The sequence below is a fragment of the Carcharodon carcharias genome, chromosome 28 (genome assembly GCF_017639515.1).
Source record: "Carcharodon carcharias isolate sCarCar2 chromosome 28, sCarCar2.pri, whole genome shotgun sequence".
NCBI classification, from domain to species: domain Eukaryota; kingdom Metazoa; phylum Chordata; class Chondrichthyes; order Lamniformes; family Lamnidae; genus Carcharodon; species Carcharodon carcharias.
Window position 1 is genome coordinate 31952439 of NC_054494.1, and position 24718 is coordinate 31977156.

At 41.9% G+C, this 24718-nt stretch overlaps 1 protein-coding gene across 3 annotated transcripts in view; it reads left to right on the forward strand.

The window, feature by feature from the left end:
- LOC121270875 (myozenin-1-like) overlaps positions 1-24718 on the forward strand; it is a 48029-nt gene that overhangs the window by 8675 nt on the left and 14636 nt on the right. For 2 of the 3 annotated variants that reach the window (XM_041176433.1, XM_041176435.1), the window contains exons 1-4: positions 9156-9327; positions 9858-9961; positions 11000-11169; positions 23947-24199. In XM_041176433.1, coding sequence (XP_041032367.1) covers positions 9886-9961; positions 11000-11169; positions 23947-24199 — 499 coding nt within the window. In that variant the 5' untranslated portion in view covers positions 9156-9327; positions 9858-9885. Of the gene's footprint in view, positions 1-9155; positions 9328-9857; positions 9962-10999; positions 11170-23946; positions 24200-24718 lie in introns of those variants that run through there. The other variant, XM_041176434.1, reaches the window with a different exon arrangement.

A 24718-nucleotide genomic window follows, 5' to 3' on the forward strand; every position in this document is an offset into this window, starting at 1 on the left:
CTGCACCATGTGACCTGTGAAAGAGTGACATGTGACACTGTGCCATGTAACACTGCGCCATGCGACATGTGAAAGAGCGATGTGTGACACTGTGCCATGTGACACTGCGCCATGTGACACTACACCATGCAACATGTGAAAGAGCGATGTGTGACACTGTGCCATGTGACACTGGGCCATGTGACATGTGAAAGAGTGACGTGTGACACTGCGCCATGTTACACTGCACCATGTGACACTGCACCATGTGACATGTGACACTGCGCCATGTTACACTGCACCATGTGACACTGCACCATGTGACATGTGAAAGAGCGATGTGTGACACTGTGCCATGTGACACTGCGCCATGTGACACTGCACCATGCGACATGTGAAAGAGCAATGTGTGACACTGTGCCATGTGACACTGGGCCATGTGACATGTGAAAGAGTGACGTGTGACACTGCGCCATGTTACACTGCACCATGTGACACTGCACCATGTGACATGTGACACTGCGCCATGTTACACTGCACCATGTGACACTGCACCATGTGACATGTGAAAGAGTGACGTGTGACACTGTGCCATGTTACACTGCACCAGCTGCCACCGCACCATGTGACACTGTGCCATGTGACACTGAGCCATGTGACACTGCGCCATGTGACAATGCGACATGTGACAATGCGACATGTGAGAGAGCGCCATGTGAGAGAGCGCCATGTGAGAGAGCGCCTTGTGACACTGAGCCATGTAACGCTGCATAATGTGACTGCATCATGTGAAATTGCACCATGTGATAATGCAACATTCGACACTGCACCATGTGAAAGAGCAGCATTGACTGCACCATGTAAAAGAGGGCAGTGTGGCGCTGCATGTGATACTGCATTGTGTGGAAGAGCGCCTTGTGACACTGCACCATGTGACAGAGTGACGTGTGACAGTGCACCACGTAACACAGCACCATCTGAAAAAGTGCCATGAGACACTGCACCATGCGACATGTGAAAGAGCGACATGTGACACTGCACCATGTGACATGTGAAAGAGCGACATGTGACACTGCACCATCTGAAAAAGTGCCATGTGACACTGTGCCATGTGACACTGTGCCATGTGACACTGTGCCGTGCACCATGTGATACTGCATTGTGTGACAGTGCACTGTGTAAAAGAGCGCTGTGTAAAAGAGCGCCGTCGGAACAACCAAAGTGTGGCACTGCGTCATGTGCCATAGCACCATGAAACACTGCGCAATGTGGCATGCATCATCTCACATACACCATGTGACAGGGTAGTGTGTGACAGTGCAACATAAGAGACTGCACCATTTGAGAGTGCAGCATCTGATAGAGCGCCATGTGACACTGCACCATGTGACACTGCACCATGTGAAAGTGTACTGTGTGACATTGCACCATGTTACAATACACCATGTGACAGTGTGATATTTGACACTGCATCATCCGACACTGCACCGTGTGAAAGAGCACCATGTGGCACTGCACCATTTCACACTGCACCATGTGACAGAGTGACGTGTGACAGTGCACCATGTGACTGCGCCATGCAGCATGTGATACTGCATTGTGTGACAGTGCACCATGTAACACAGCACCATCTGAAAAAGCGCCATGTGACACTGTGCCGAGCGACACTGCGCCGTGCACCATGTGATACTACATTGTGTCACAGTACACCCAAGTAAACGAGCACCGTGTTACAGTGCACTGTGTAAAAGAGCGCCGTGTAAAAGAGTGCCGTGTGATTCAACATGAAAGAATGCCATGTAACACTGCACCGTTCGAAAGATCGAAGTTTGGCACTGATCCATGTGCCATTGCACCACGAAACACTGCACCATGTGACATGCATCATCTGACATGCACCATGTGACAGGGCAGTGTGTGACAGTGCACCATAAGAGACTGCACCATTTGAGAGTGCACCATCTGAAAGAGCGCCATATGACACTGCACCATGTGACACTGCACCATGCGACATGTGAAAGAGCGACATGTGACACTGCACTATGTGACACTGAGACATGTGACAGTGCAACATTTGACACTGCATAATGTGATACTGCATCATGTGAAAGAGCACCATGTGATACTGCAACATTCGACACTGCACCATGTGACAGTGCATCATTTGACTCCGCACCATTTGGTAATGCACCATGTGAAAGAGCGCCATGTGATGCGCACCATGTGACAGAGCACCAGCTGACACTGCACCATGTGACACTGCACCATTGACAGTGCACCATGTGAAAGAGAGTAGTGTGACAATGCACCATGTGACACTACACCATGTGACAGTGTAACATTTAACACTGCATAATGTGACACTGCATCATGTGAAAGAACACCATGTGACACTGCACCATGTGACATTGCGCCATGTGAGAGAGCGCCATGTGAGACTGCATGTGGCACTGCATCGTGTGAAAGAGCGCCATGTGATATTGCACCATGTGAAAGAGTGCCGTGTGACACTGAACCATGTGACACTGCACCATTGACACTGCACCATGTGAAAGAGCGCCGTGTGATACTGCAACATTCGACACTGCACCATATGATGCTGCACCATGTGAAAGAGCGCCATGTGACATTGCACCATGTGAAAGAGCACCATGTGAAAGAGCGCCATGTGATGCTGCAACATTCGACACTGCACCATGTGAAAGAGTGCCATGTGATACTGCACCATGTGACAGAGTGCCATGTGACACTGTACCATTTGAAAGTGTACTGTGTGACATTGCACCATGTGATACTGCACCAAGTGACAGAGCGCCATGTGACACTGTACCATTTGAAAGAGCACCATGTGACACTGCACCATGTGACACTGCACCATGTGAAAGTGTACTGTGTGACATTGCACCATGTTACAATACACCATGTGACAGTGTGACATTCGACACTGCATCATCCAACACTGCACCATGTGAAAAAGCGCCATGTGGCACTGCACCATTTCACACTGCACCATGTGAATGAGCGCCCTGTGATACTGCACCATGTGACAGAGTGACGTATAACAGTGCACCATGTGACACTGCACCATCTGACAGTGCACCATATGAAATAGCGCCAGTTAGCACTGCACCATGTGACACTGCACCATGTGAAAGACAGCGATGTGACATTGCATCTTGTGACTCTGTGACATGTGATACTGCACCACATGATGCCACATCATGTGACATTACACCTTGTGACACCTGTGGCTGTGTGCTGTGTGACACTGAGCTGCGTGACAGTGTGCCATGTGACAGTGCACAGCAGGTGATTCATGTGGTTGCTCTGTGATCAGTCCCATGTGAGCAGTGGCTATTGTGAAGAAGTGAAAAGCAACATGTCGACGTAACTGGGAAGATCACAGGCCACAACTGGTGCATGACGGCAGATAATGCTGGAGTGGATGTGGAATCAGAATAATTTTATTCTTCATAACGATACAATTAGCACATCCTAGATTGATGTCCAATGGGGAGGCACATGTTTGCTGGGTGTGGCTGCTCCTTCTTTCCACGGGTAGATGGGGCTCTTTAGCCTTGGTAATAGCCCACCTGAGACTAAACAGACTGTAGACAAAATCATGAAGTAGGCACTAGGAAAGCACCTCAGTTCCTCTCTCATCTACGTGGCTCAAGAACATTGAATTTATTGCCAATCGTGACTGCATCAGCGTTCCGACAGTGCTATCCAATTGGTCCCATTCCCTCTGTCCTTTCTTCATAGCTCGTGCCATTTAGAAGTTTCTCCTTATTTACTCCACCAAAACTCTCATAATTTTGAACACCTCCATTAAATCTCCCCTAACTTTCTCTGCTCTAAGGAGAATTATTTCAGCTTCTCTGGTCACTCTATATAACTGAAGTCCCTCCTCTCTGGTTAGCATTCTAGTAAATCTCCTTCACACACTCTCTAAGGCCTTGAAATACTTCCTAAGGTGTGGTGCCTAGAATTCAACATCATAACTAAGCTGAGATCCTGCCCTAGAACACAATAGACAGATGGAAGGACAACAACATCAAGGGGTATGGGGAGAGAGAGGGAGTGGACGTATGGCATTGAGATAGAGGATCAGCCATGATCATATTGAATGGTGCTGTAGGCCCAAAGGGCCGAATGACCTCCTCCTGCTCCTATTTTCTATGTTTCTGTAACAAACCCTAGCAATACAAATGGATCCAGGCAGAGGCACCTTGTATGTTCTCCTGGGTTTACGTGTAACATGAGAGGATATTCCATGTCATTGCTCATGGTAAATTGGAGAATACAATAATCCATAAACCAGCTGAACCTAGTCTTGTATACGCAAATGTACTACTGCAACAAGATAGATATCAGGAATGGGAACACAACTGCCCACCACCCCGAGTCCTCCCAATTCTCAATCCTAGGAACTGTGAACCTAATTGTAGTGCACTGTCTGCATGCCCCCTCCAATTTAAAAGTCAAATAACTTGACATGGAGATTCACAAGTAGCCAGTGGCTTCTTGCTTGCAATTGTGCATTTGATCATACCTTTGGAAATTTAAAAGAGCTTCACAGAACTGTGATACAGAAAATATTACTTGGGCTGAATTCATGTCTGTAATGTGGTCACCCTGAGAATATAGGAATTGTTCTAAAAACTTCATAGACTCTTTAAAAGCAGGAATGATACTTGACAATTTGTTCATCATGCATCCAGTCTATTTAATCAATTCAAATGCCTTCTTTTAAAAATTAAGGTGAGCTGTAAAATATATGCTCTTTTTAAATATTCGCTCATGGGATGTGCGCGTTGCTGGCTAGGCCAACATTTATTGTTCATCCCTTGAGAAGGTGGTGGTGAGCTGCCTTTTTGAGCTGCTGCAGTCCATGTGGTGTAGGAACACACACAGTGCTGTTCAGGAGGGAGTTCCAGGATTTTGACTCAGCGACAGTGAAGGAGCGGTGGATATTTCCAAGTCAGGATGAAGTATGGATCGGAGGGGGACTTGCAGGTAATGGTGTTCCCATGCATTGCTGCCCTTGTGCTTTTAGGTGGTAGAGGTTGTGGATTTGGAAGGTGCTGCTGAAGGAGCTTTGGTGTGTTGCTGCAGTGCATCTTAGAAATGGTACACACTGCTGCAACTGTGCGCGGTGGTGAAGGGAGTGAATGTTGAAGTGGAGGCTGGGGTGCCAATCAAACTGGCTGCTTTGTCCTGGATGGTGTCGAGCTCATTCAGTGTTGTTAGAGCTGCACTTATCCGGGCAAGTGAAGAGTATTCCATCACATTCCTGACTTGTGCCTTGTTGATGGTGAACAGACTTTAGAGAGTCAGGAGGTGAGTTATACACCACAGAATTCCCAGCCTCTGACCTGCTCTTGTAGCTATAGTAATTAATTGGCTGGTCCAGTTAGGTGTATGGTCAATTATAATCTTAAGGATGTTGACAGTAAAGGATTCAGCAATGGTAATGCCTTTGAATGTCAAGGGGAAATGGTCAGATTTTCTCTTATTGGAGATGGTCATTGCCTGGCACTTGTGTGGCACAGAAGTTACTTGCCGCTAAATCAGTCCAAGCCTGGATATTGTCCAGATCTTGCTGCATATGGACATGGACTGCTTCAGTATCTGAGGAGTCGCAAATGGTGCTGAACATTGTGCAATCATCAGTGAACATCCCCACTTCTGACCTTATGATGGAAGGAAGGTCATTGATGAAACAGCTGAAGATGGTTGGGCCTAGGACACTACCCTGAAGAACTGCATAATGTCATGGAACTGAGATGATTGACCTCCAACAACTACAACCATCTTCCTTTGTGCTAGGTATGACTCCAACCAGCGGAGAGTTTTCCCTGATTCCCATTGACTCCAGTTTTGCTAGGGCTCCTTGATGCCACACTCGGTCAAATGCTGCCTTGATATCAAGGGCAGTCACTCTCACCTCACCTCTTGAATTCAGCTCTTTCATCCATGTTTGGAACAAAGTTGTAATGAGGTCAGGAGCTGAGTGGCCCTGGCAGAACCCAAATTGAGCTTCAGTGAGCCGGTTATTGCTGAGTAAGTATCACTTGATGGCACTGTCGATGATCCCTTCCATCACAATTGGTCATGAGAGACTGATGGAGCAGTAATTGGACAGATTGGATTTGTCCTGCTTTTTGTGGACAAGGCAATTTGCTACAGTGCCGGGTGGATGTCGGTGGTTGTAGCTGTCCTGGAACAGCTTGGGCACACCCCTAACCAAGCTGTTCCAGTGCTATGGTGTTGAATACATAGAGCGAGAGGGACCTGCTTAAAAATGATGGGGAGAGGGGAGAGGGGAGAGGGGAGAGGGGAGTGGGGGGAGGGGGCTGGGGACATTCAGTAAGAGCTTTCAAAAGGGAATTGGATAAATACTTAGGGCAAAAGTTTTCATAAGAATGTAAGAAATAGGAGGATTAGGGCAACCAGCCCCTTGAGCCCGTTCTGCCATTCAATAAGATCATGGCTGACCTGATCGTGGCCTCTCCTCCACTTTACCTCCTGTCTCCATAACCTTGACTCGCCTATAGATCAAGAATCTGTCTCACTCAGCCTTGAATATATTCAATGACCCAGCTTCCATGATCTCTCTGGAAGAGAATTCCAAATCTTAACAATCCTTTGCGGAGAGAGCAAGGGAGCGGAACTGATTAGATACCTCCTTCAAAGTGCTAGCATGAGCATGATGGGCTGAAAGGCCTCGTTTCATGCTGTATCATTCTATAAGGACAGGCGTATCATAGCGTTAAAGTGGTTAGCGGTTGCTCAGTTGAAGATGTGCGCAACTGCTGGGCTCTTTTAAGATCACAAAATTTAAAATTATGGACAACCATCTCTGAAACTTACTACAGACTCATCATTCAGACCTCAACTCCAGCCAGATTGATGGGCTGAAGGCTTGCTGTTAGCATCTCCTCCGCAGAGTAATTTGCAAAACACATTATGGATTTGTATTTTTTTTCATTCTCCTTATTCTATTATCTCTTCTGTAACTTATAAAACAATGGAAGTTGATTTGTTCTGAATACAGTAACTGACAGTGGGCTATAATTGCTCTGGTAATGTACTTGCAAAGGTTTTGTTATAACAGTGCCATTAACCTGTATTTTTTAAACCAGAAAAGGGACAGCTTTAAAGAGGAACTGGATCAGTAGCTGTAGAGGAGAATTCAAAGCTGCAGAGAAATTAATAACACTGCTTGATAGTTTCAGAAAGGTAGAAGGAGGAATTTACTGAGAATGAAATTCTGCCTGATTTACAGCTGTCCAATTTGCAACCCGTCCAACTTAAACCTTATCTGTTTTACACCCTGTCCGATTGCATTTTCCATTGAAAGTCAATGAGCTGCTAATACACAATCACCTGTTTTGTGTTCACAACAACAGCTACATTCCATTTATATAGTGACTTTAACTTAGGAAGGAGTATAATCAGACAAAAATTGAGTTGAAAGAGTGCAAAAATTTTGGAGGGCTGTAGGACTAGAGGAGATTACAGAGATAGAGAGGCGGAAGAGTAAGGAAAGATTTCTAAACAAGGTTGAGAATTTTAAAGATCGAGGCACTGCCTGAAGAATAACCAATATAAGTCAGTATGCACAAGGGTGATGGATGAATGGGACTCAATGAATTAGAATATGGGTAACAGAGCTTTGGATTAGCTAAAGTTTATGCAGGTGGAAGATTGGGCCAGAAGAGCATTGGAATATTGAAAACAAAAACAGAATTACCTGGAAAAACTCAGCAGGTCCGGCAGCATCGGCGGAGAAGAAAAGAGTCGACGTTTCGCGCCGATGCTGCCGGACCTGCTGAGTTTTTCCAGGTAATTCTGTTTTTGTTTTGGATTTCCAGCATCCGCAGTTTTTTTGTTTTTTTTTCTCTGAGCATTGGAATATTGAAGTTGGGAGGTACCAACATTAAGGATAAGGGTTTCAGCATTAGATGAGCTGAGACAAGGATAGAGCGGGTGATGTTATGGAGGTGAAAGTAACTCGTCTTTGTGAGAAATGGGATTATGAAATCAAAAGCTTAGCTCAGGGTCAAATAGGACACAAGGTGCTTTTCAGCCAGAGACAGAAACCAGGGAGGGAATGGAGTTCACAGAGGGAGCCCATGTTTAATTGGAGGATATCTTGTCTTATCTATGACTAGCTCTCGGACAAGCTCACTGGCAACACAGAGACAGTGGAGGGATCTAGCGAGGTGGTGGGTAGAGCTGGGTGTCAGCATTGTACATAAGTAACCCAATGTTATATCTTTCAATGATGTTGCTGAGGGGCAACTTATAAAGGAGGAGGGCAAGGATAGGGGCACTCGAGAGCTAATGGTGTGAGGTGAGAATAGAAACCATTGCTGCAGTTTCTGTTCAGGATAAACTTCACCCCTTAGTGTTTCTTAATGAAAGAGCACGAGAGTGAAGTCTTTGAGGGAATCCTTGCAAACTGGAGGGAGGGGACTGACAAGTTTAATGGTTAGACTTTCTTAAATTCTTGTTAAGCAGTACGAGTTATCAGAAAAGTTAAACCAGTCTCTCACATCATGCCAGCACAGGGTTGCAGAATCACACCTGTAGTTTGGATTGTGATTGTGGCCTTCGAAACTCAGCAGTGAGAAGTGCCAAATTGTTCACTGCTAACATAATAGAGTCTGGTGCCATCTCACTTCACATCCATACCACCCACTTGCACCAGGAGTTACTAAACATCAACCAACATCAGGAACCCTGTCTGACTTAACCCTTCCCTGAACTGGAGACATTTAGGCCAATTCCAGTAGCTCAGTCACCATTCTGGGTAGGACCTATTAACTAGCACTGGCCACGGATCAAATCCGAAACTTCCTGGCTCCAATGATCAGTGCCAACATACATGAACCAGCAGACAAAAGACTTTGTTTTGTAAATTGAATAGAAACTGAGATGAATCTCAGAATTCTGTGAGGATGATTGACTACAATTTGGTGTGATGTGATTCTGTGAAAGTTACAGTTCTTCACTAAACTTCACAGCTTCTTTCCATTTCTCCAAGAGCAGGATGTCTTTACCTTGCCATCTGAAGATTGCTTACATACATGGTTTTATCTTGTCTCACTGCTATCTGAGCTCCCTGGTTCAATACTATATATATCTCAATGATGCACATTGCATTTGGAATCAAATTCACTGCACTTTGCATCAGCACTTAGTGCTGTGCAGACACAAGTCCCACTTCGTCCTTTCTTCACAAAACTTCATTTTAGCTAATGTAAACTTTGATTTGGCAAATTTTGATCTGAGACTGCAACCAGCAACCAGATATTCCAACAAGATTTTCATTAAAAGGTAAGTTATTGTAAACAACTAAATGTCTAAAGCATCAGCAAAGTTTACGGTTGCTTTTAGAAGCAATGCATACAACCTGACTGTGACTGTCTCTCCGGACATATGTAATAACAAGCACTGGATCTCAAATTCAGAACTTTGTATTGTTTTCCCATTATTGGGGAACTGTAAGCGATGTTTGCTCTAGCAGAAGGCAATCAGAGTTTTGGAATGATGTTTCTGTTGCAAGTAGGAATAAGAATGAAGTATTTATTTGTTTCTTTCTATCTTATTTCATAATGCTGTTTAAAATGTCTGCAAGATGACAATTAAGATTATAACATACCCTATTCTGTTATGTTGTGTTGTATCTGTGCCTTATAGCGAATAATGTTGTAGTAGTTATAGGAATTAAACTGCATTGAACCTAACCAGTTCATTTGATTGCCTTTTCCAGGTTCACTAGTGTATAAAAGTTAGAAACCTTCCCCGGTTCATGTAATATTCACAATGTCACAATCAATGTGTGCTTTTTCTTACTCGTCGTTCAGCAAGAAGAAAGGACTGATCCCAGTAACCATGCCACTAGCTGGAACCCCTGCACCTACCAAGAAGAAAAGAACATCCAGAATAATTACAAAAACAATTAAGGATGGTAGGTCCTGCATTTATAATGTCCCACTCACAGCTACAAATACAGCTTTCCCTATAAAGGTAATGGCCTCTTCCAGATAAACTGAAGTAGTTACTCGGATTACACTGTCATTTAGCTTGGTGGATATATTTATTTGCTACTACTTTATAACAAAGTCAGGTATGAAATGGGGACCCTTTCTGAAAATGTTAATAGTGTTTAGCAATCCTACCTTGGCTGCTTTGTTCTATTTGAGACAACAATTATGACTACAAGTCTATACACCCCATTTATACAATACCTCTATAATGCTATCAGTTTTGTAAGCAATCATTGATTAATTTACTTGTTATAAAGGCAAAATAGTGAGAGACTCTGATTGATTGAATTATTTCTGTGCATTTCCTTCGTCTCCAGTAATTTTATGAAATTTATGTAGACATGGTTGTGCCTTCTCAGATGACAGGAGTGCACTTTAATTTGGAGAGCTGGTGACAGTGAATACTAACAGCTGAAGATGTGTGTGATTGATTTATTGACTGCAGTTAGCAGTGTCTCTAATACTTGTAACACTCACTCTTAGCTCCAGCCATAAAAAAGTGATAGATACGGTTGAGACTAAGTCCAATAAAGACACAGGGCCAAGGTTGTGTTCCATTACCCTGCCCCACAACCCTTAAACGGTTTCATGTTTATTTTGTATCACAGTATCTTTACAGTGCAGAAGGAGGCCATTCGGCCCATCGAGTCTGCACTGGCTCTCTGAAAGAGCATTCCACCTAGTCCCACTCCTCTGCCTTATCCCTGTAATGTTGCACATTCTCTTTTTTCAGATAGCAATCCAATTCCCTTTGAATACCTCAATCGAACCTGCCTCCACCACCCTTTCAGGAAGTTTGTTCCAGACTCCAACCACCCTCTGGGTGAAAAAATTTTTCCTCACGTCACATTTACTCCTTTTGCCAATTATTTTGAATCTGTGCCCTCTAGTTCTTGATGTTTTGTTGAGTGGGAACAGTTTTTCACTATTTACCATTTGTTCACTATTCTCTGCAACAGCCGGAACCGAGATTAACTTTGGGAAGAAAATCAGCATCCCAAGGGATGTTATGCTGGAGGAACTGTCACTGTTGAAGAATAAAGGATCCCTGATGTTTAAAGAGAGGCAACGCAGGGTCGAAAGATTCATCTATGAGTCCAATCCTGATGTCTTTAACCCAGATTCAATGGTATGCATTTCCACCTTAAAAGGTGTAATCCAACTTATATTCAGTACTGATAAATTTAGACCCATTTTCAGATATTTATCATCTGTTTCAGAACAGAGCAAATTAAAATTTCTCCTTTTCATCCTGAACTGCATCATAATGGCTGCAAATTGAAGGTCCTATCACACCACCAATCACATCAGCTCCATGATCTCAAGAAAAAAAATCATTGATACATCGATACATATTCAGATGTGGAGGGATAACAGCCTATCACCTCACCTCCACCTTTGATAAGCTGGTCCCCAACAAAACCTTTACCATCTCTTAGAACAGTCATTGCCTATGGCAAGTGCCCCATCTTCACTCCCTTGAGTCCAAGGAGTACAAACTTCAATGCATCTCATGCACACCTAGTTTAGCCATTCATCTCCAGATCTAGCTTAACCATATCAAGCACTGTTGGACCTCAACTTCCTCGGCCAAAACTGATTATTACTCACAGATCATCTGGGAGGGAGGAAGAAAGCACTGGTCTCTTTCCACTGCCACCATTCAGATTGTCCTCAAATTCCTGATCCTCACTCTTCCAACTTCACCACCCACAAGCTTGTGGATTTCATGGACTTCTTTATCAGAAAGATAGATACCATCCACTCAGTTGTTTCTGCTGCTTTCTCCATATTCTCCTTGTTCGCCTAGTGGATTCTCACTCCAGGGTTCTTACCTCCAGCCCCAGGCCTGAGTCATGATCTCTCTCACTCGTTTCTATCCCATTTTATCTCATGCCATCCATGAGACCCATCTTCTGATCTCCTGACCACATTCCCAATAAAGTGCTGACTACACGAATTCCCTTCTAAGACTCCATGCTAGATGTTGACGGAATGGTTCCACATCCCTCTCAAAACTTCCCACCTCACAAAATACATTTGCAACCCCTGTCTTCCTGACTACAAACCCAGCTCCAGCCTCTCTTTCCTCTTCAAAGTCCTTGAATATACGTTTGTGTCCTAAATCTGCACCATTTCTTTTGCCACTCCTTGTTTGAATCTCTCCAATCAGGTCTCTGTTCTTCCCACAGCATGGAGATGACCAAGCTAAAGATATGGATGACATTCTTTATGACCTAGGCTGTGGTACATTATCCCTCCTTGACATCTCTGCATCTCTGACATTTTAACCACATCCTCCTCCAAAGCCTCTAAACCATTGTCCATCTCACTGTGACTACCCTCACTTATTATTCCTATTAATTACCTATTGTAACCAAAGCGTCTCCAATAATGGCTTCTTTTTCTGAACCTGCACTCTCATCTCTGAAGTCCCTCAGCATTCATTCTTTCCATTCTACAGTTCTTCATCTGCATGCTATAACTTGGCAATGTTATATCAGGAGACATGGGATCACTTCCAAGCTCTACATCTCCACCACCTCTCTTGATTATCCACTGCCACTGTGTTATCAGACTGTTTACCCAACATACCGTATTGGATGAGCTCAAGTTTTTTCCAACTATGCCAAATAAGACCAAAATAATTGTCCTTGGCTCCTGCCATTAACTCTATACCCTCGCCACTGATTCCATTTCCCTCCCTGGCCATTGTCTCAAGCTGAATCAAGCATTTTGCAGTCTTGGCATCCTATTCAATCCCAAAACAGTTAAAGGAAAATCCAGGAAATTTATCTTGCAGTAAGGATTGAGAGAGTGTGATTATACTCAACAAAAGGTCAGTTGAAGTTTGAAATATGGAAATAGGTACGTAAGTTGGGAATTAAAGGCTATAAAGCTAGATTTCCCAGCTATGACTGTCGTGATGATAACATACATTACAATGCTGCTTATTCTAGAGCGATGGTTTGAATTATGCATTTAAATCAAATTCCTGCACAAAATATTAAAGTGAAGTATTTTGGTAGTTAATTATAAAATTGGACAATTTTTGAATCTATGTTCAAAACCTATGCTCTGTACTTTTGTCCAGTTTTGTTTTACAGAAGTAGTAAGACATTGAATTGTTCCAAGCTGAACTACTCTTAAACCCCTTCAAATTATTCCTAGCATCCAAGCAAAAAAAATGTATTTTTGTTCAATTAAATTCAAATTTTCCCAGTCAGGTTTACATTCAGACTGATTTGCATTGCAAATAATGAAGGCATCAAAATAAAATGAACAGGAAGTCAATATTTATGTAAATACCCCATCCATACAGAGGATTTTTGTCGCAGTGTGTGGTTTGTAATTTGCTAATATGTTAAAATTCGCTTTAGGAAGCTTAATAAAACACTTGAAAATTAGATGCTAATTATTTGGTGTCACATGATGATGTTACCAAGTGTCTATTATGCTATCTGTCTGCTTTATCCCGTTCAAATGTCACACATCAGATAGGAACTGTCTTTTGATTTTATTAAGCTTCTTGGGTGGAGGGTAACAAAAAATCAAAAATGACAAGGCACAAGAAGGAGAAATAGTAGAAATTGGAATAGGGTAGGAAAGGATAATTGATACAAAATAGTGGACCAAACATTGAGAATCTAGAACTAGGAGTCATGGTTTAAAAATAAGGGGTCACTCATTTCAGAGAGAGATGAGGAGAAATTTTTTCTCGCAGAGGGTCGGGAGGCTTTGGAACTTTCTTCCTCAAAAGGCAGCGGAAGCAGGATCTTTGAACATTTTTAAGGCAAAGGCAGATAGATTCTTGATTAACAAGGGGGTGAAAGGTTATCGGGGGTGGGGATTGGGGGTGGGGGAGGCGACAATCAGATCAACCATGATCTTATTGAATGGCAGAGCAGCCTTGAAGGGCTGAATGGCCTACTCTTGCTGCTAGGTCATTTGTATAAAGGTGTCTTCACAGTGTAGGACAGCGTTTATAAAAATCAACAGGCAGCAGCATATTGGGTTATAGAAAGAGTCCCAAGGCAGATAGGGGCTGAAATCGGTCCTTAGCAACAACACAAAGCAAGCTCATAATGAATTGGCTTCCTGAATTATGTTGCATACAATTTTCAATGAAAGTGTGTCCTGAATTCTCTAATGTTTAAGACATGGGGCAGTAAGTTAAGCTGTAGTCACTGTTTTCACAACATTTAAAAGACTGGAAGAGGATTCAGAAAACAGCAAAGTTGATTCCAAACTTGAGGTGATTTGGCTGTCATTTAAACGAAGTCTGTTCCCGTCTGAAGAAAAATAGATTAAAAGCTGGGGAGCAGTGAGCAATTTGAAAAAAAGGTAGAGAATCCAAAACCAGGATAAGAGAATGAGCTGAGTGTGAAAACAGCTGGGAGCTAATGCAGCTTAAACACTTTTCACACCTAAAGGTGTTAACGAACAGAACAAACTGTAACCAGGAGCAATCAGTGCGGACTGAAACATTCCAAATACCCTGTAGAGTTAAGATAGAGTCCGGATATAGTGCAGAGTGGAAGGATATAGATCTGGTTAGGAGAGAGATTAGAAATGAACCATCCACATTCTGTACATGCATCTAATTGATTGACGCCTTTAACAGCCTTTCTTTGTTTTGTTCTTATTTTCTCAAAGTTCTGTGTCTTTGAAATGGGACCGTGGGTACAGATGCTTAACTCATTGATCTCAAATGCCTTTGCTGTTTAGGGAGTGATGTTAGCACATTTAAAATAAATGAACCTCCCTCCCTTAGGGGGGTGGGGAAGAATTGTGGACCAATTTCAAGCCCAGAAAAGGAACAAAACCAAAAATGTTAATTCAGTGAAAAGGAAAAAGAGAGCCTGGGGTGTGAAAAATAAATTAAAAAGTAAACAGGGAGCAGAAACACACACACACACACAAAAAAATCGACAATATCGAATTTGTTTGCAACAGAAATAAAGCAGACCCAGTTAAGCTGTGATTCCTCTATAATTGGCAGATCCAAGGATGACGGTGAGCTCCTTGAGTGCTGGAGCTGGGTCAGTTTTATCCAGTTAAATCAAATTGGTTTATGGTCACTAGAGTAGCTGTAAATATTTGTGCTTCTATGTACCTTCAACCTGCAGCAAAGGCCAAATTCAGTTATGGCTCCCTTAGGAAGTATTATTAAAACTACACTGCATATGGTTTAGCAATATATTAGAATTTGATGTTAAACAAGTTTTAAGATTAAAATATAGTACTTGGAATGAAACAAAACCTACTCAAGAATGCTCATGTCCTTCAGTCCTCTTGTCACTTTTGCCGATATCCTAGTTCCTGTGCAATGGATGACAGGGTTGAGTGCAGATTCCAACCTAACTCCCAGCCTAGAAAGCTGGCTGCTGAGAAAACTCCACCAGGGGTAAAGAGGGATTAAATTGATTAAAAAATAAATGGCACATAAAGAAGTCTGAATTAAAATTCCACAGAAAGGGCCCATTACTTTTATAATACACTGGCTTGTTTCTTATGCCTCACCTGTCAAACAGGTCACTCACTGCCACTGCCTGTTCAGGTAATGCTGATGACCCTTTGGCAGTATGTATGAAAGAACACCACATTCTCCTGGTGTCCTGGCCAACTTTCCTCATCTAACCAAGGCTGTAAAAAGAACGGGTTAGCTAGCCAATCATCTCATGTTTGTTCATGTGAAGGCCAACAGTCACTGCAAGTACTATCCAACAGTAATACATTGAAACTATTCTGGTAGAGACACAATTAGACTCATTAAAAATACCAATCCTTCAGCTGAAAAGTCAACAAAGAAAACTTTGGAAGAAAAAGTTTTAAATAAACAAACATACATTCCATACTGTTCTGAAAGGTCAAAGGTTGTAGTTGGGCTCACAGGTCACAAAGCTGATTGTCTCGGATGTATGAAATACTGAACAACATGTCATTTTATGTAACGTCGTACTTTTAGGTGCGCTTGTGTCGGCCACTACCCTCCTCTGAAATTAATGTCCTGCTGTGTTAAATTAGTTCCCTTAAAATGGGTTTATTCCAAATGATCATGTAATTAGCCATTAGTGTTTCCAATTTTCTTCTCATCAGGTTCTACTGTGCAGTGTGATCCTTTCTAATAAGAACAACTGAAACTCATTAAATTAGAACCATTAAACCACATTTCCTGATACTTTTGAACCTGCCCCAAATGAATGTTCTGAGTTTAGTACATAAATCATTGTCTATCCTGAGCACAAGAGAAACACAACTTGAAGGAAAAGACCTGCTTTCTCAACACGAAAGATAAAAACCACTTTCAGCTGAGGTGTTACCCATAGGATATGATTGTGACAAGGATTGTGAGACGCAAGAGGACTTGGATAAGTTGGCAGAATTGGCAGATAGGTGACATGTAAGCAATGTCAAAAAAACAGTAAAATACTACATTTTGGAAGAAAGGAAATATATCTTTAATATTAAAATGGAGTAGTGCAAAAGAGATAGTGTACAGCCAATCAGATCATTAAAAGTGGTAGCATAAGAAGACTTGGTCATAAAAAAGGGAATGGAATCATTTGTTTAGTATACAGAGACATTGAATACAAAAGGGGGAAGGCAATGGTGAACTTGTACAAGACATGAGCTTGACTGCGGTTGGAGTCCAGTTTTGGGCACCAGATTACAGGGAGGGTAGAAAAGCAATGGTTGCATGAGAATGTTGGCAGGATTGAAGCGGTTGCAATTAGGCTCTCATAAAGTGTTCATACTTTTGTCTCTAGGGCTGGAAATGTTGGGAGATTGATAGGGTGAATAGTTGAGAATTTTTCTACTGGTCAGAGGCTTGATAACAAGGAGACAAAAATTCAAGATAATCACAAAAAGAATTAAAAATAATTTATTTACACAAAGGATGGTATCATGTAGAATTCTCTCCCCAAACAGTTGTTGAAGCAGAGTCTATACATTCATTGAAAAGGGCATTGGATAGTTGTTTTAAAAGATACAGGGCTTGAGTGGGAGAGTGGGATTAGACTGGTTAGGATATTAATGTGTATGGGGAGTGAGTGGGAGAGTGGATTAGACTGGATAAAGTTCAGGCGAAAGGAGATTTAGAAATCCAAAGATAAAAGATGAGGCAATAGAAAAGTATATCAATGTGGGTAAAGACAAGCTGAGTGGGACAGGAAGGGACAGAGAATTTAATGGTAATAGTGCATCAGAGAGTAAGTTCCATGCAGGGAAGAGTAGTAAAAAAAATAAAATTGAAGTCACTTTATTTGAATGCACGGAGCATCTGTAATGAGATAGATGAACTGGTGGGGTAAGTAGAGATAAATAGTTTAGATCTAATCGTCATTACAGAGATATGATCCCAAGGTGACACAACAGAACATTTTGAAAAGACAGGCAGAATGGAAAAAGGAGGAGGGATAGCCCTGATAATAAAGGATGACAAAAGGGCATTAGTGAGAAAGGAACTTGGCTCAGAAAATCAGGAAGTAGAATCAGTGTGGCTGGAGATTAAGAATATCAAGGATCAGGAAACATTAGCGGGAGTAGCTTATTGGCCCCCTAACAGTAGTTATACTGTTGGACACAGCATTAAATAAGAAGGAGTGTGTAACAAAGGGAATGTAATAGTTGTGGGGGACTTTAATCTTCATTTAGATGAGACCAATCAAATTGGCAAAAGTGGACCAGAAGATGGGTTTGTAAAATGCTTTCGTGACCACTTCTCGAAGCAATATGTTGTGGAACCTACCAGGGATAAAACTATTTTAGGTCTAGTATGATGCAATGAGACAGGGATAATTATTAATATCATAGTAAAAAGTTCCACTGGAACATAGTGATCATAATACAATTGAATTCCACATTAAGTTTGAAAAAGACGTACTCCAAACACAAACATCTTAAACTTAAACAAAGCCAATTACATAGGTATGAGAGGAGAGCTGGCTAATGTTGATGGGGTAAATTGACTAAATGGTATGGTGGTAAATAAGCATTGGGAAAAGAATTAAAGAAACAATTCAAAATGTTCAATAAAAATAAATTCCATTGAAGAACCAAAACTCAGTGAGGAAGATCTATCCATGGCATACTATGCCATGGTATTAGATTTTTAAAAAAAAGGCTTATAATGTTGCAAAAAATAGCAGTAAGTCTGAGGATTGGGAATGTTTCAGAAGCCAGTAAAGGGTCACGAAAAAGTTGATAAAAAGGGGAAAAAAATTAGAGTAAACTAGCCAGGAATAAAAAAAAAAAGATTGTAAAAGCTTTTCTAAGCATAGAAAAAGGAATAAAGTAGCTAAAGTAAACTTTGGTCCCTTAGAAGCCGAAACGGGATAAAGCTTCATGGCGAATGATGAAATGGCAGAGATATTGAACAAATATTGTGTGTCTGTCTTCACAGAAGAAGACACAAGTTACATTCTAGGAATAGAGGGTAATCTAGCAGCTAATAAGAGTGGGGAAATAAAGTAATTAATATTAGCAGAGAAAAAGTACTGGAGAAAAGCAAGGGGCTAAAATCTGACAAATTTCCAGGAGCTGATGATCTACATCCTAGGGTTTTAAAAGAGACAGCTGCAGAGCCCAAAATTTCCTAGATTCTTGAATGGTCCTATTTCATTGGAAGTTAGCAAATGTAACATTGCTATTCAAGAAAGAAAGGAGAGAGAGAAAACAGGGAAATATAGGCCAGTTAGCCTAACACCAGTCAGACACTAGGGATAAAGGCGGCAGTTTCAAGTTGGTAGACTGTGACCAGTGGCATGCTGTAAGGATCGGTGCTGTAGCCTCAGCTACCTACAATCTATATTGATGACTTGGATGAAGAGACACAGTAATGTATCCAAATTTGATGACAGTACAGAGCTAGATGGGAATGCAAGCTGTGAGGAGGGCACAAAGAGGCTGCAAAGAGATATTGATTGGTTAAGTGTGTGGGCAACTAGGTGGTAGATGGAATATCATATGGGGAAGTGGGAGTTTGTTCACTCTAGGCATAAGAATAGAAAAGCAGAATATTTTTTTAAAATGTAGAAACTTATAACTGTTGATGCTCAGGGAGACTTGGATGTACTCTTACAAGAAGCACAATAAATTTGCATGCAATTACAGCAAGCAATAAGGAAAGCAAATGGCATGTTGGTCTTTATTGAAATGGGATTGGAGCCCAAGAATAAAAAAGTCTCACTACAATTGTATGGGGCTTTGGTGAGATCACACGTGATGGCAGATGGAATTTTGGTTTCCCATATTTAAGGAAGGATATCCTTGCATTGGAGGCTGCACAGCGAAGATTCACTAGATTGGTCCCTGGGCTGAGAGGGTTTTCCTATGATGAAAGGCTGAGTAAATTGGGTATACATTTTCTGGACTTTAGAAAAATGAGAGGTGATCTCATTGAAACATTAAAGATTATGAAGGGACTTGACTGGGTAGATACTGAGAGCTTGTGCCCCCTGGCTGGGAGGTCTAGAACAAGGAGGCAAAGTTTCAGGATGAGGGGCCAATCATTTAAGACTGAGATGAGGAGAAATTTCTTCACCTAAAGGGTTGTGAACCTTAATATATTTAAGTCAGGGAGACAGAGTTTTGGTCTCTCAGGGAATCAAGGGATATGGCAAATGGGAGGGAAGGTGGAGTTTGAGTCCAAGATCAACCAATATGGTGCTGAATGGCGGAACACACTCGATGGACCATATGGTCTTCTCCTGCTTCTATTTCTTATGTTCTTATGTAATGGGTAAGGGGAGTGAGCATGAGAGTGGGATTCGGCTAGGTGTGATATTAAATGTTATGTGGAGTGAGCAGGAAAGTGGGATTAGACTGGATGCCTTGTGAGATAAAGTCTTTTGATCTGATAGGCCAAATGGCCTGTTACTTGTTTAACACTTTAAGCATCTATGTAAATTTGACAGTTGAGAGGCAGAGGACACCAGATACAAGAGAGGGGCAAGAGGACAGTGATGGAGCAATGACATTGGGTTGGTTAGGATAAATGATGCTTGTATGTGAGACCATTCCTGGACAGGTGAAGGAGTAAGAAAACAACCAGATTTTACTTAGACAGTCAGGTAGCTGGAAAGCTAAACAGGAGAAGCGAGCAAGCTAGAAGGAGGACTAAGAGGAAAGACTGAGACAAGGAGGTGCTTGAAGCATTTTAAAAGGGTATATGTATTCCGCTCAGAATGTTTCCTGCTTTTTCCTTAATACTTCACCTGCTAATTTCTATGTAACAAACTCCAGCTGGAGTTTAGAAATTGTCACACGCTTTAATTAGACTGCCAAAGTGCTTGATTTTAATAAAAGCAGCTACCTTTTACCTCTACTCACCATCCAAGGCCCCAAACGCTCCTCCCAGGTGAAACAGTGATTTATGTGTGCTTCTTTCAATCTAGCCTATTGTATTTGCTGATCACAATTTCATCTCCTCTCCACTGGGGGAGACCAAATGCAGATTGGGTGACTGCTTTGCAGAACTCCTCTGTTCAGTTTGCAAGCATGATCCCCAGCTTCCGGTGGCCGGTCATTTTAATTCTCCACCTTGATCTCACGCTGACAACTCTGCCATTGGCCTGCTGCACTGCTCCAGTGAAGCTCAACATAAGCCTGAGCTTAAGCATTTTACAACTTTCCGGACTCAACACCGAGTTCGACAATTTCAGACCATTAACTCTGTTGCCCATTTCATTTTCCTGTCTTTGCATATTTTGTTTTTTCTCTTAGTTTTGCTTTTAGTCAGCAGCACACTGTAACATAAGGGTATGCAGCATTGCAAGGGTTAGTGTGGGACTGGAGAACAGTATCGCCCACAGTATGATGTAGACAATCACGTGATGTAGATGAATATAATGCACAGTATGATGTAGAGAGTCACATGAATTGAATCACAGATGCCAGTCTTCAGCCAATTTAATTCATTCCACATGATATCAAGAAATGGCTGAAGGCACTGGATAGTGAAAAGGCAATGGGCCCTGACAATATTCCGGCAATTGGACTGAAGATTTGTGCTCCAGAACTTGCCACGCCCCTAGCCAAGCTGTTCCAGTACAGCTACAACACTGGCATCAACCCGGCTATGTGGAAATTTGCCCAGGTACATCCTGTACACAGAAAGCAGCACAAATCCAAACTGACCAATTACCGCCCCATCAGTCTACTCTCGATCATCAGTAAGGTAATTAAAGAGGTCATCAACAGATCTTTTTGAAAATGTCGACATATTACCCAAACTCCAACAACAGGTGGCAGTGCTGAGCCATCTGGCTCCAATTGGAGGTAGAGTAGCAGGCCGTTCCAAGCTGCAAGCACATAAAAAAGCCATGAGTAGCTCGATTACAGAACTGAAACAGGTTGAGACTTCACCGGAGACAGACCTGGCCAAAAGAGAAGGACAAGAACAAAGCTATGCTGCAGCTGGAGAATGAAAAGGCAGAAATAAGATCCGGAAATGTAAATTCGACACTGAAAATCAAGAAACTCCAAGGAAAAACATTGGATGCTTCAAACTCACTGAGAGCCATTGAGTTGTTTAAAAATGACATGGCTGAAATGAAAATCAAGAACCTAGAATGTCAAGGAAAAGTTGAACAGTTGCAAGAGAAAGTAGTAGTTCTTACAAGGGAGTGTGAAGGGTCTCAGAAACAATCAGCTGAAGTGCAAATCCGGAAGGTGAGCTTCAAGCAAAGCACAGAGGAATTAGGTTCTACTAAGGGAAAACTGCTCACTGCAGAGAGCCAACTTTCACAAACAAAAGATGAGTTTGCTAATGAAAAACATAAACTGATGAAAACACTGGCAGGTCACTCACAGGAAGTAGAACACTTGAAAGAGGCGTTGAAATACTTCAATGATAACCTTGTAGAACAACTTCAATGAAGTTAGGTCTTCACTTAGAACTCGATGAATTTCAAGTATCAGAAGTCTTGGTTAAATATCATGAAAAATGCCTGGAACAGGAGAATGATTTGCTAATGAATCAGGACAGTTGGTTGAATGCAGAATTATCAACCAAAACTGATGAAATTCTTGAACTTTGGTCCAATGTGAAGAACATGAAAAATGAGATGTACAGTATGGAAGATCAAATCCAGACTTTAAAAGCAGAAAAGGAAAATTCTAAAAAAACAGGTTGAGGATCTAATGAGTGAACTGGAAAACTCTAAGGAGCAGTCAGTGACCATGGAAGATAGACTCTGAAAGAAACTGAATTCCCAGGTGGAGTTGTTAAGCTTGATTAAGAGTTTTGCAGATAACTCCGAAACAAAGACAAGTAAGCTCACCAGAGTAGGGGCTGAGTGAAAAGATAATAAACTTGAAAAATATATGGAAAATAAAAGTAAACAAATAATTGGATGAAATTGGGAAACAGGTGGAATTGAAGATTCCATTTTTGAAATACCTGGGCAGAACATGGCGGACCTATGGAAAAAAGTCTACTCTATGAATCAGTGGAGTCAACATTCCCTCCAGAAGGAATGGGACAAACACATGAAGTCCAAAAAAAAGCAGATGGGATGTCGATAAGGGAAGATTTAACCCCAAGGAGCTCAAAAAGTGAATCAGATGGAGACAACAAGGTACCTGAAAGAAAATACTATGATTTCAACTCTGAACCAAGAAAATCTGCCCAAAGCAGCTGAACCTACCACCCCTCCAAATGTGATCAGAATGACATCTGGAAGAATTGACAAGACTCCAGACCATCTGAATTGATAAAGTTAGGGACTTTGGCGAGGGGGGCATAGGGAAGAAGAGGTATCACAAAAAGATTGTGTTGTAAATACATCTGGGCAAAAAACTAGGGGGAGGTGTAGTATAAGGGTGTTCGGCAGAGCAAGGGTTAATGTGGGTCTGCAGAACAGTACCGCCCACATTATGATGTGGACTGATAGTGGACTGAGTACAGTAGAGTCTGGCAGAAGCCAGCAAGGAGACAATACCTAGTTAAGGCTATACCAAGGAGATGTATATAGTTATGAGTTTTTAATAATCACTTAATGATCAACCACACAAGCCTCCAGACCTTTTTGTGAGCCACAGAACAAACCTTTACAACACATACCTACTCTAGGTACATTTTTTGGTTTTTTTTTACCCCATCACCATTCCCTTTGGCCCTGTAAGACCAACACTTGTGTCATTCAATTTCTCCTGTCTTCCACCCTATCTGCCTTTTGTCCTTGTCCCACCCATCACTTGCTCAAAACCTATTACATCTCTGTTCTGATGAAAGGTCAGCAGCTGGACAGTAGTAACTGTTTCTCTCTCCACAGATGCTGCCTGACCTGCTGAGTATTTCCAGCATTTTCTGATTATATTTTATATTTTCAGCATCCAGAGTATTCTGCTTTTTGCTTGATTTTAATATTTTGTTTGGGGATTTTGTTGAAATGAAGGAAGACACTATATAATACCATCGCCCTGGCAATTGACAGTATTATTATGCTTTATAAACTATTCCATAGATTCTGTTCGTCCTCCAATTTTGGGCTTGGCAGCTCTCCATCTCTTTAATTCCAATCCCTGCCCTTTTTCCATGCTTTGGTTACCTACCCATTCTACCCCTATATCCCATAATACTTTCAATTCCAGAGTAAGTACCTTCATTTAAACATCACAACTGATTTTGCATCTACTGACTTCTATGGATGTTGACAACTTTTAACACATCCACATATCAAATCATTATTAAACCTTCCACAGCTTGGACTGAAGTCCTCATGAAAAACTGGTGACTTTACAGAAGCTTTAAACTGAAGGGTTTGAAACAAACTCATCTAACAATTGAAATTCAATGAATCAATCAGAATCATAATGAACAACATCTCCTTACTCTTGACCGAGTGAACACATAACTTTAACATGTTTTATGTTCTTTTTCCTAATCTTTATTTCCTAGGATAACTACCAGAAGTTTCTACCTGGTTCTGGTGTTGTGCTGAAGACTGGGGCAGATGGCATCCAAGTGATTGGACAAATGGGATCTGGAGTCAGAAGTGGGTACAGTCGCTTTGGAACACATTCGAAGGGCACAGCACCGGCACCATATCCCAAACATCAGCACCATGCTGCAGCCTCTGGGATCACCGGAAAACGTGGGAGTGGTCAAGCAGCTGGAGGGACTGGAGGCCTTGAGGGTAGCGGTGATCATGGTAAATATGTGAACAAGGTTAACCCTTTGCATACACCACAGACTTAGCGTAACTTCCTTGCCTTGTCCTGTTGATAATGTTGGTCAATCTGATGCAGGAAAGCTGTTGCAGTCTCTGAATGCGGTGCTGTTTACTTAGGTAAACTCTGCCTTTCCAAGAGAAAATACTTAAGGAATTAAAATGCAGATTGTGAATCCTATCTTGGGCCTCAACATGGATTCATGCAAGGCACGGGAATAGAGAATCAACAACCAAAGTAAACTCATCCTTGGGCCTTTTTGAATGTACTGTTGGCACCATCTCAGATGCTCTGATGCAGCTCACTTCCCAGAAGGGAAAAACAGTTCAGACCAATACTTTTCTTTCTCAATTTTATTGGTGTTCCATATTAAGGTGTACCAGACCAGTTTGGACCTGTCTTCTTATTTCCCAGTTATTACGGTTTTTTCCTTCAGGGCTGTCATGGCCTTAGCAATTTCACTTCTCCCCAAGTCCTAGAAGTTAGTCTGGGTGGGGGAG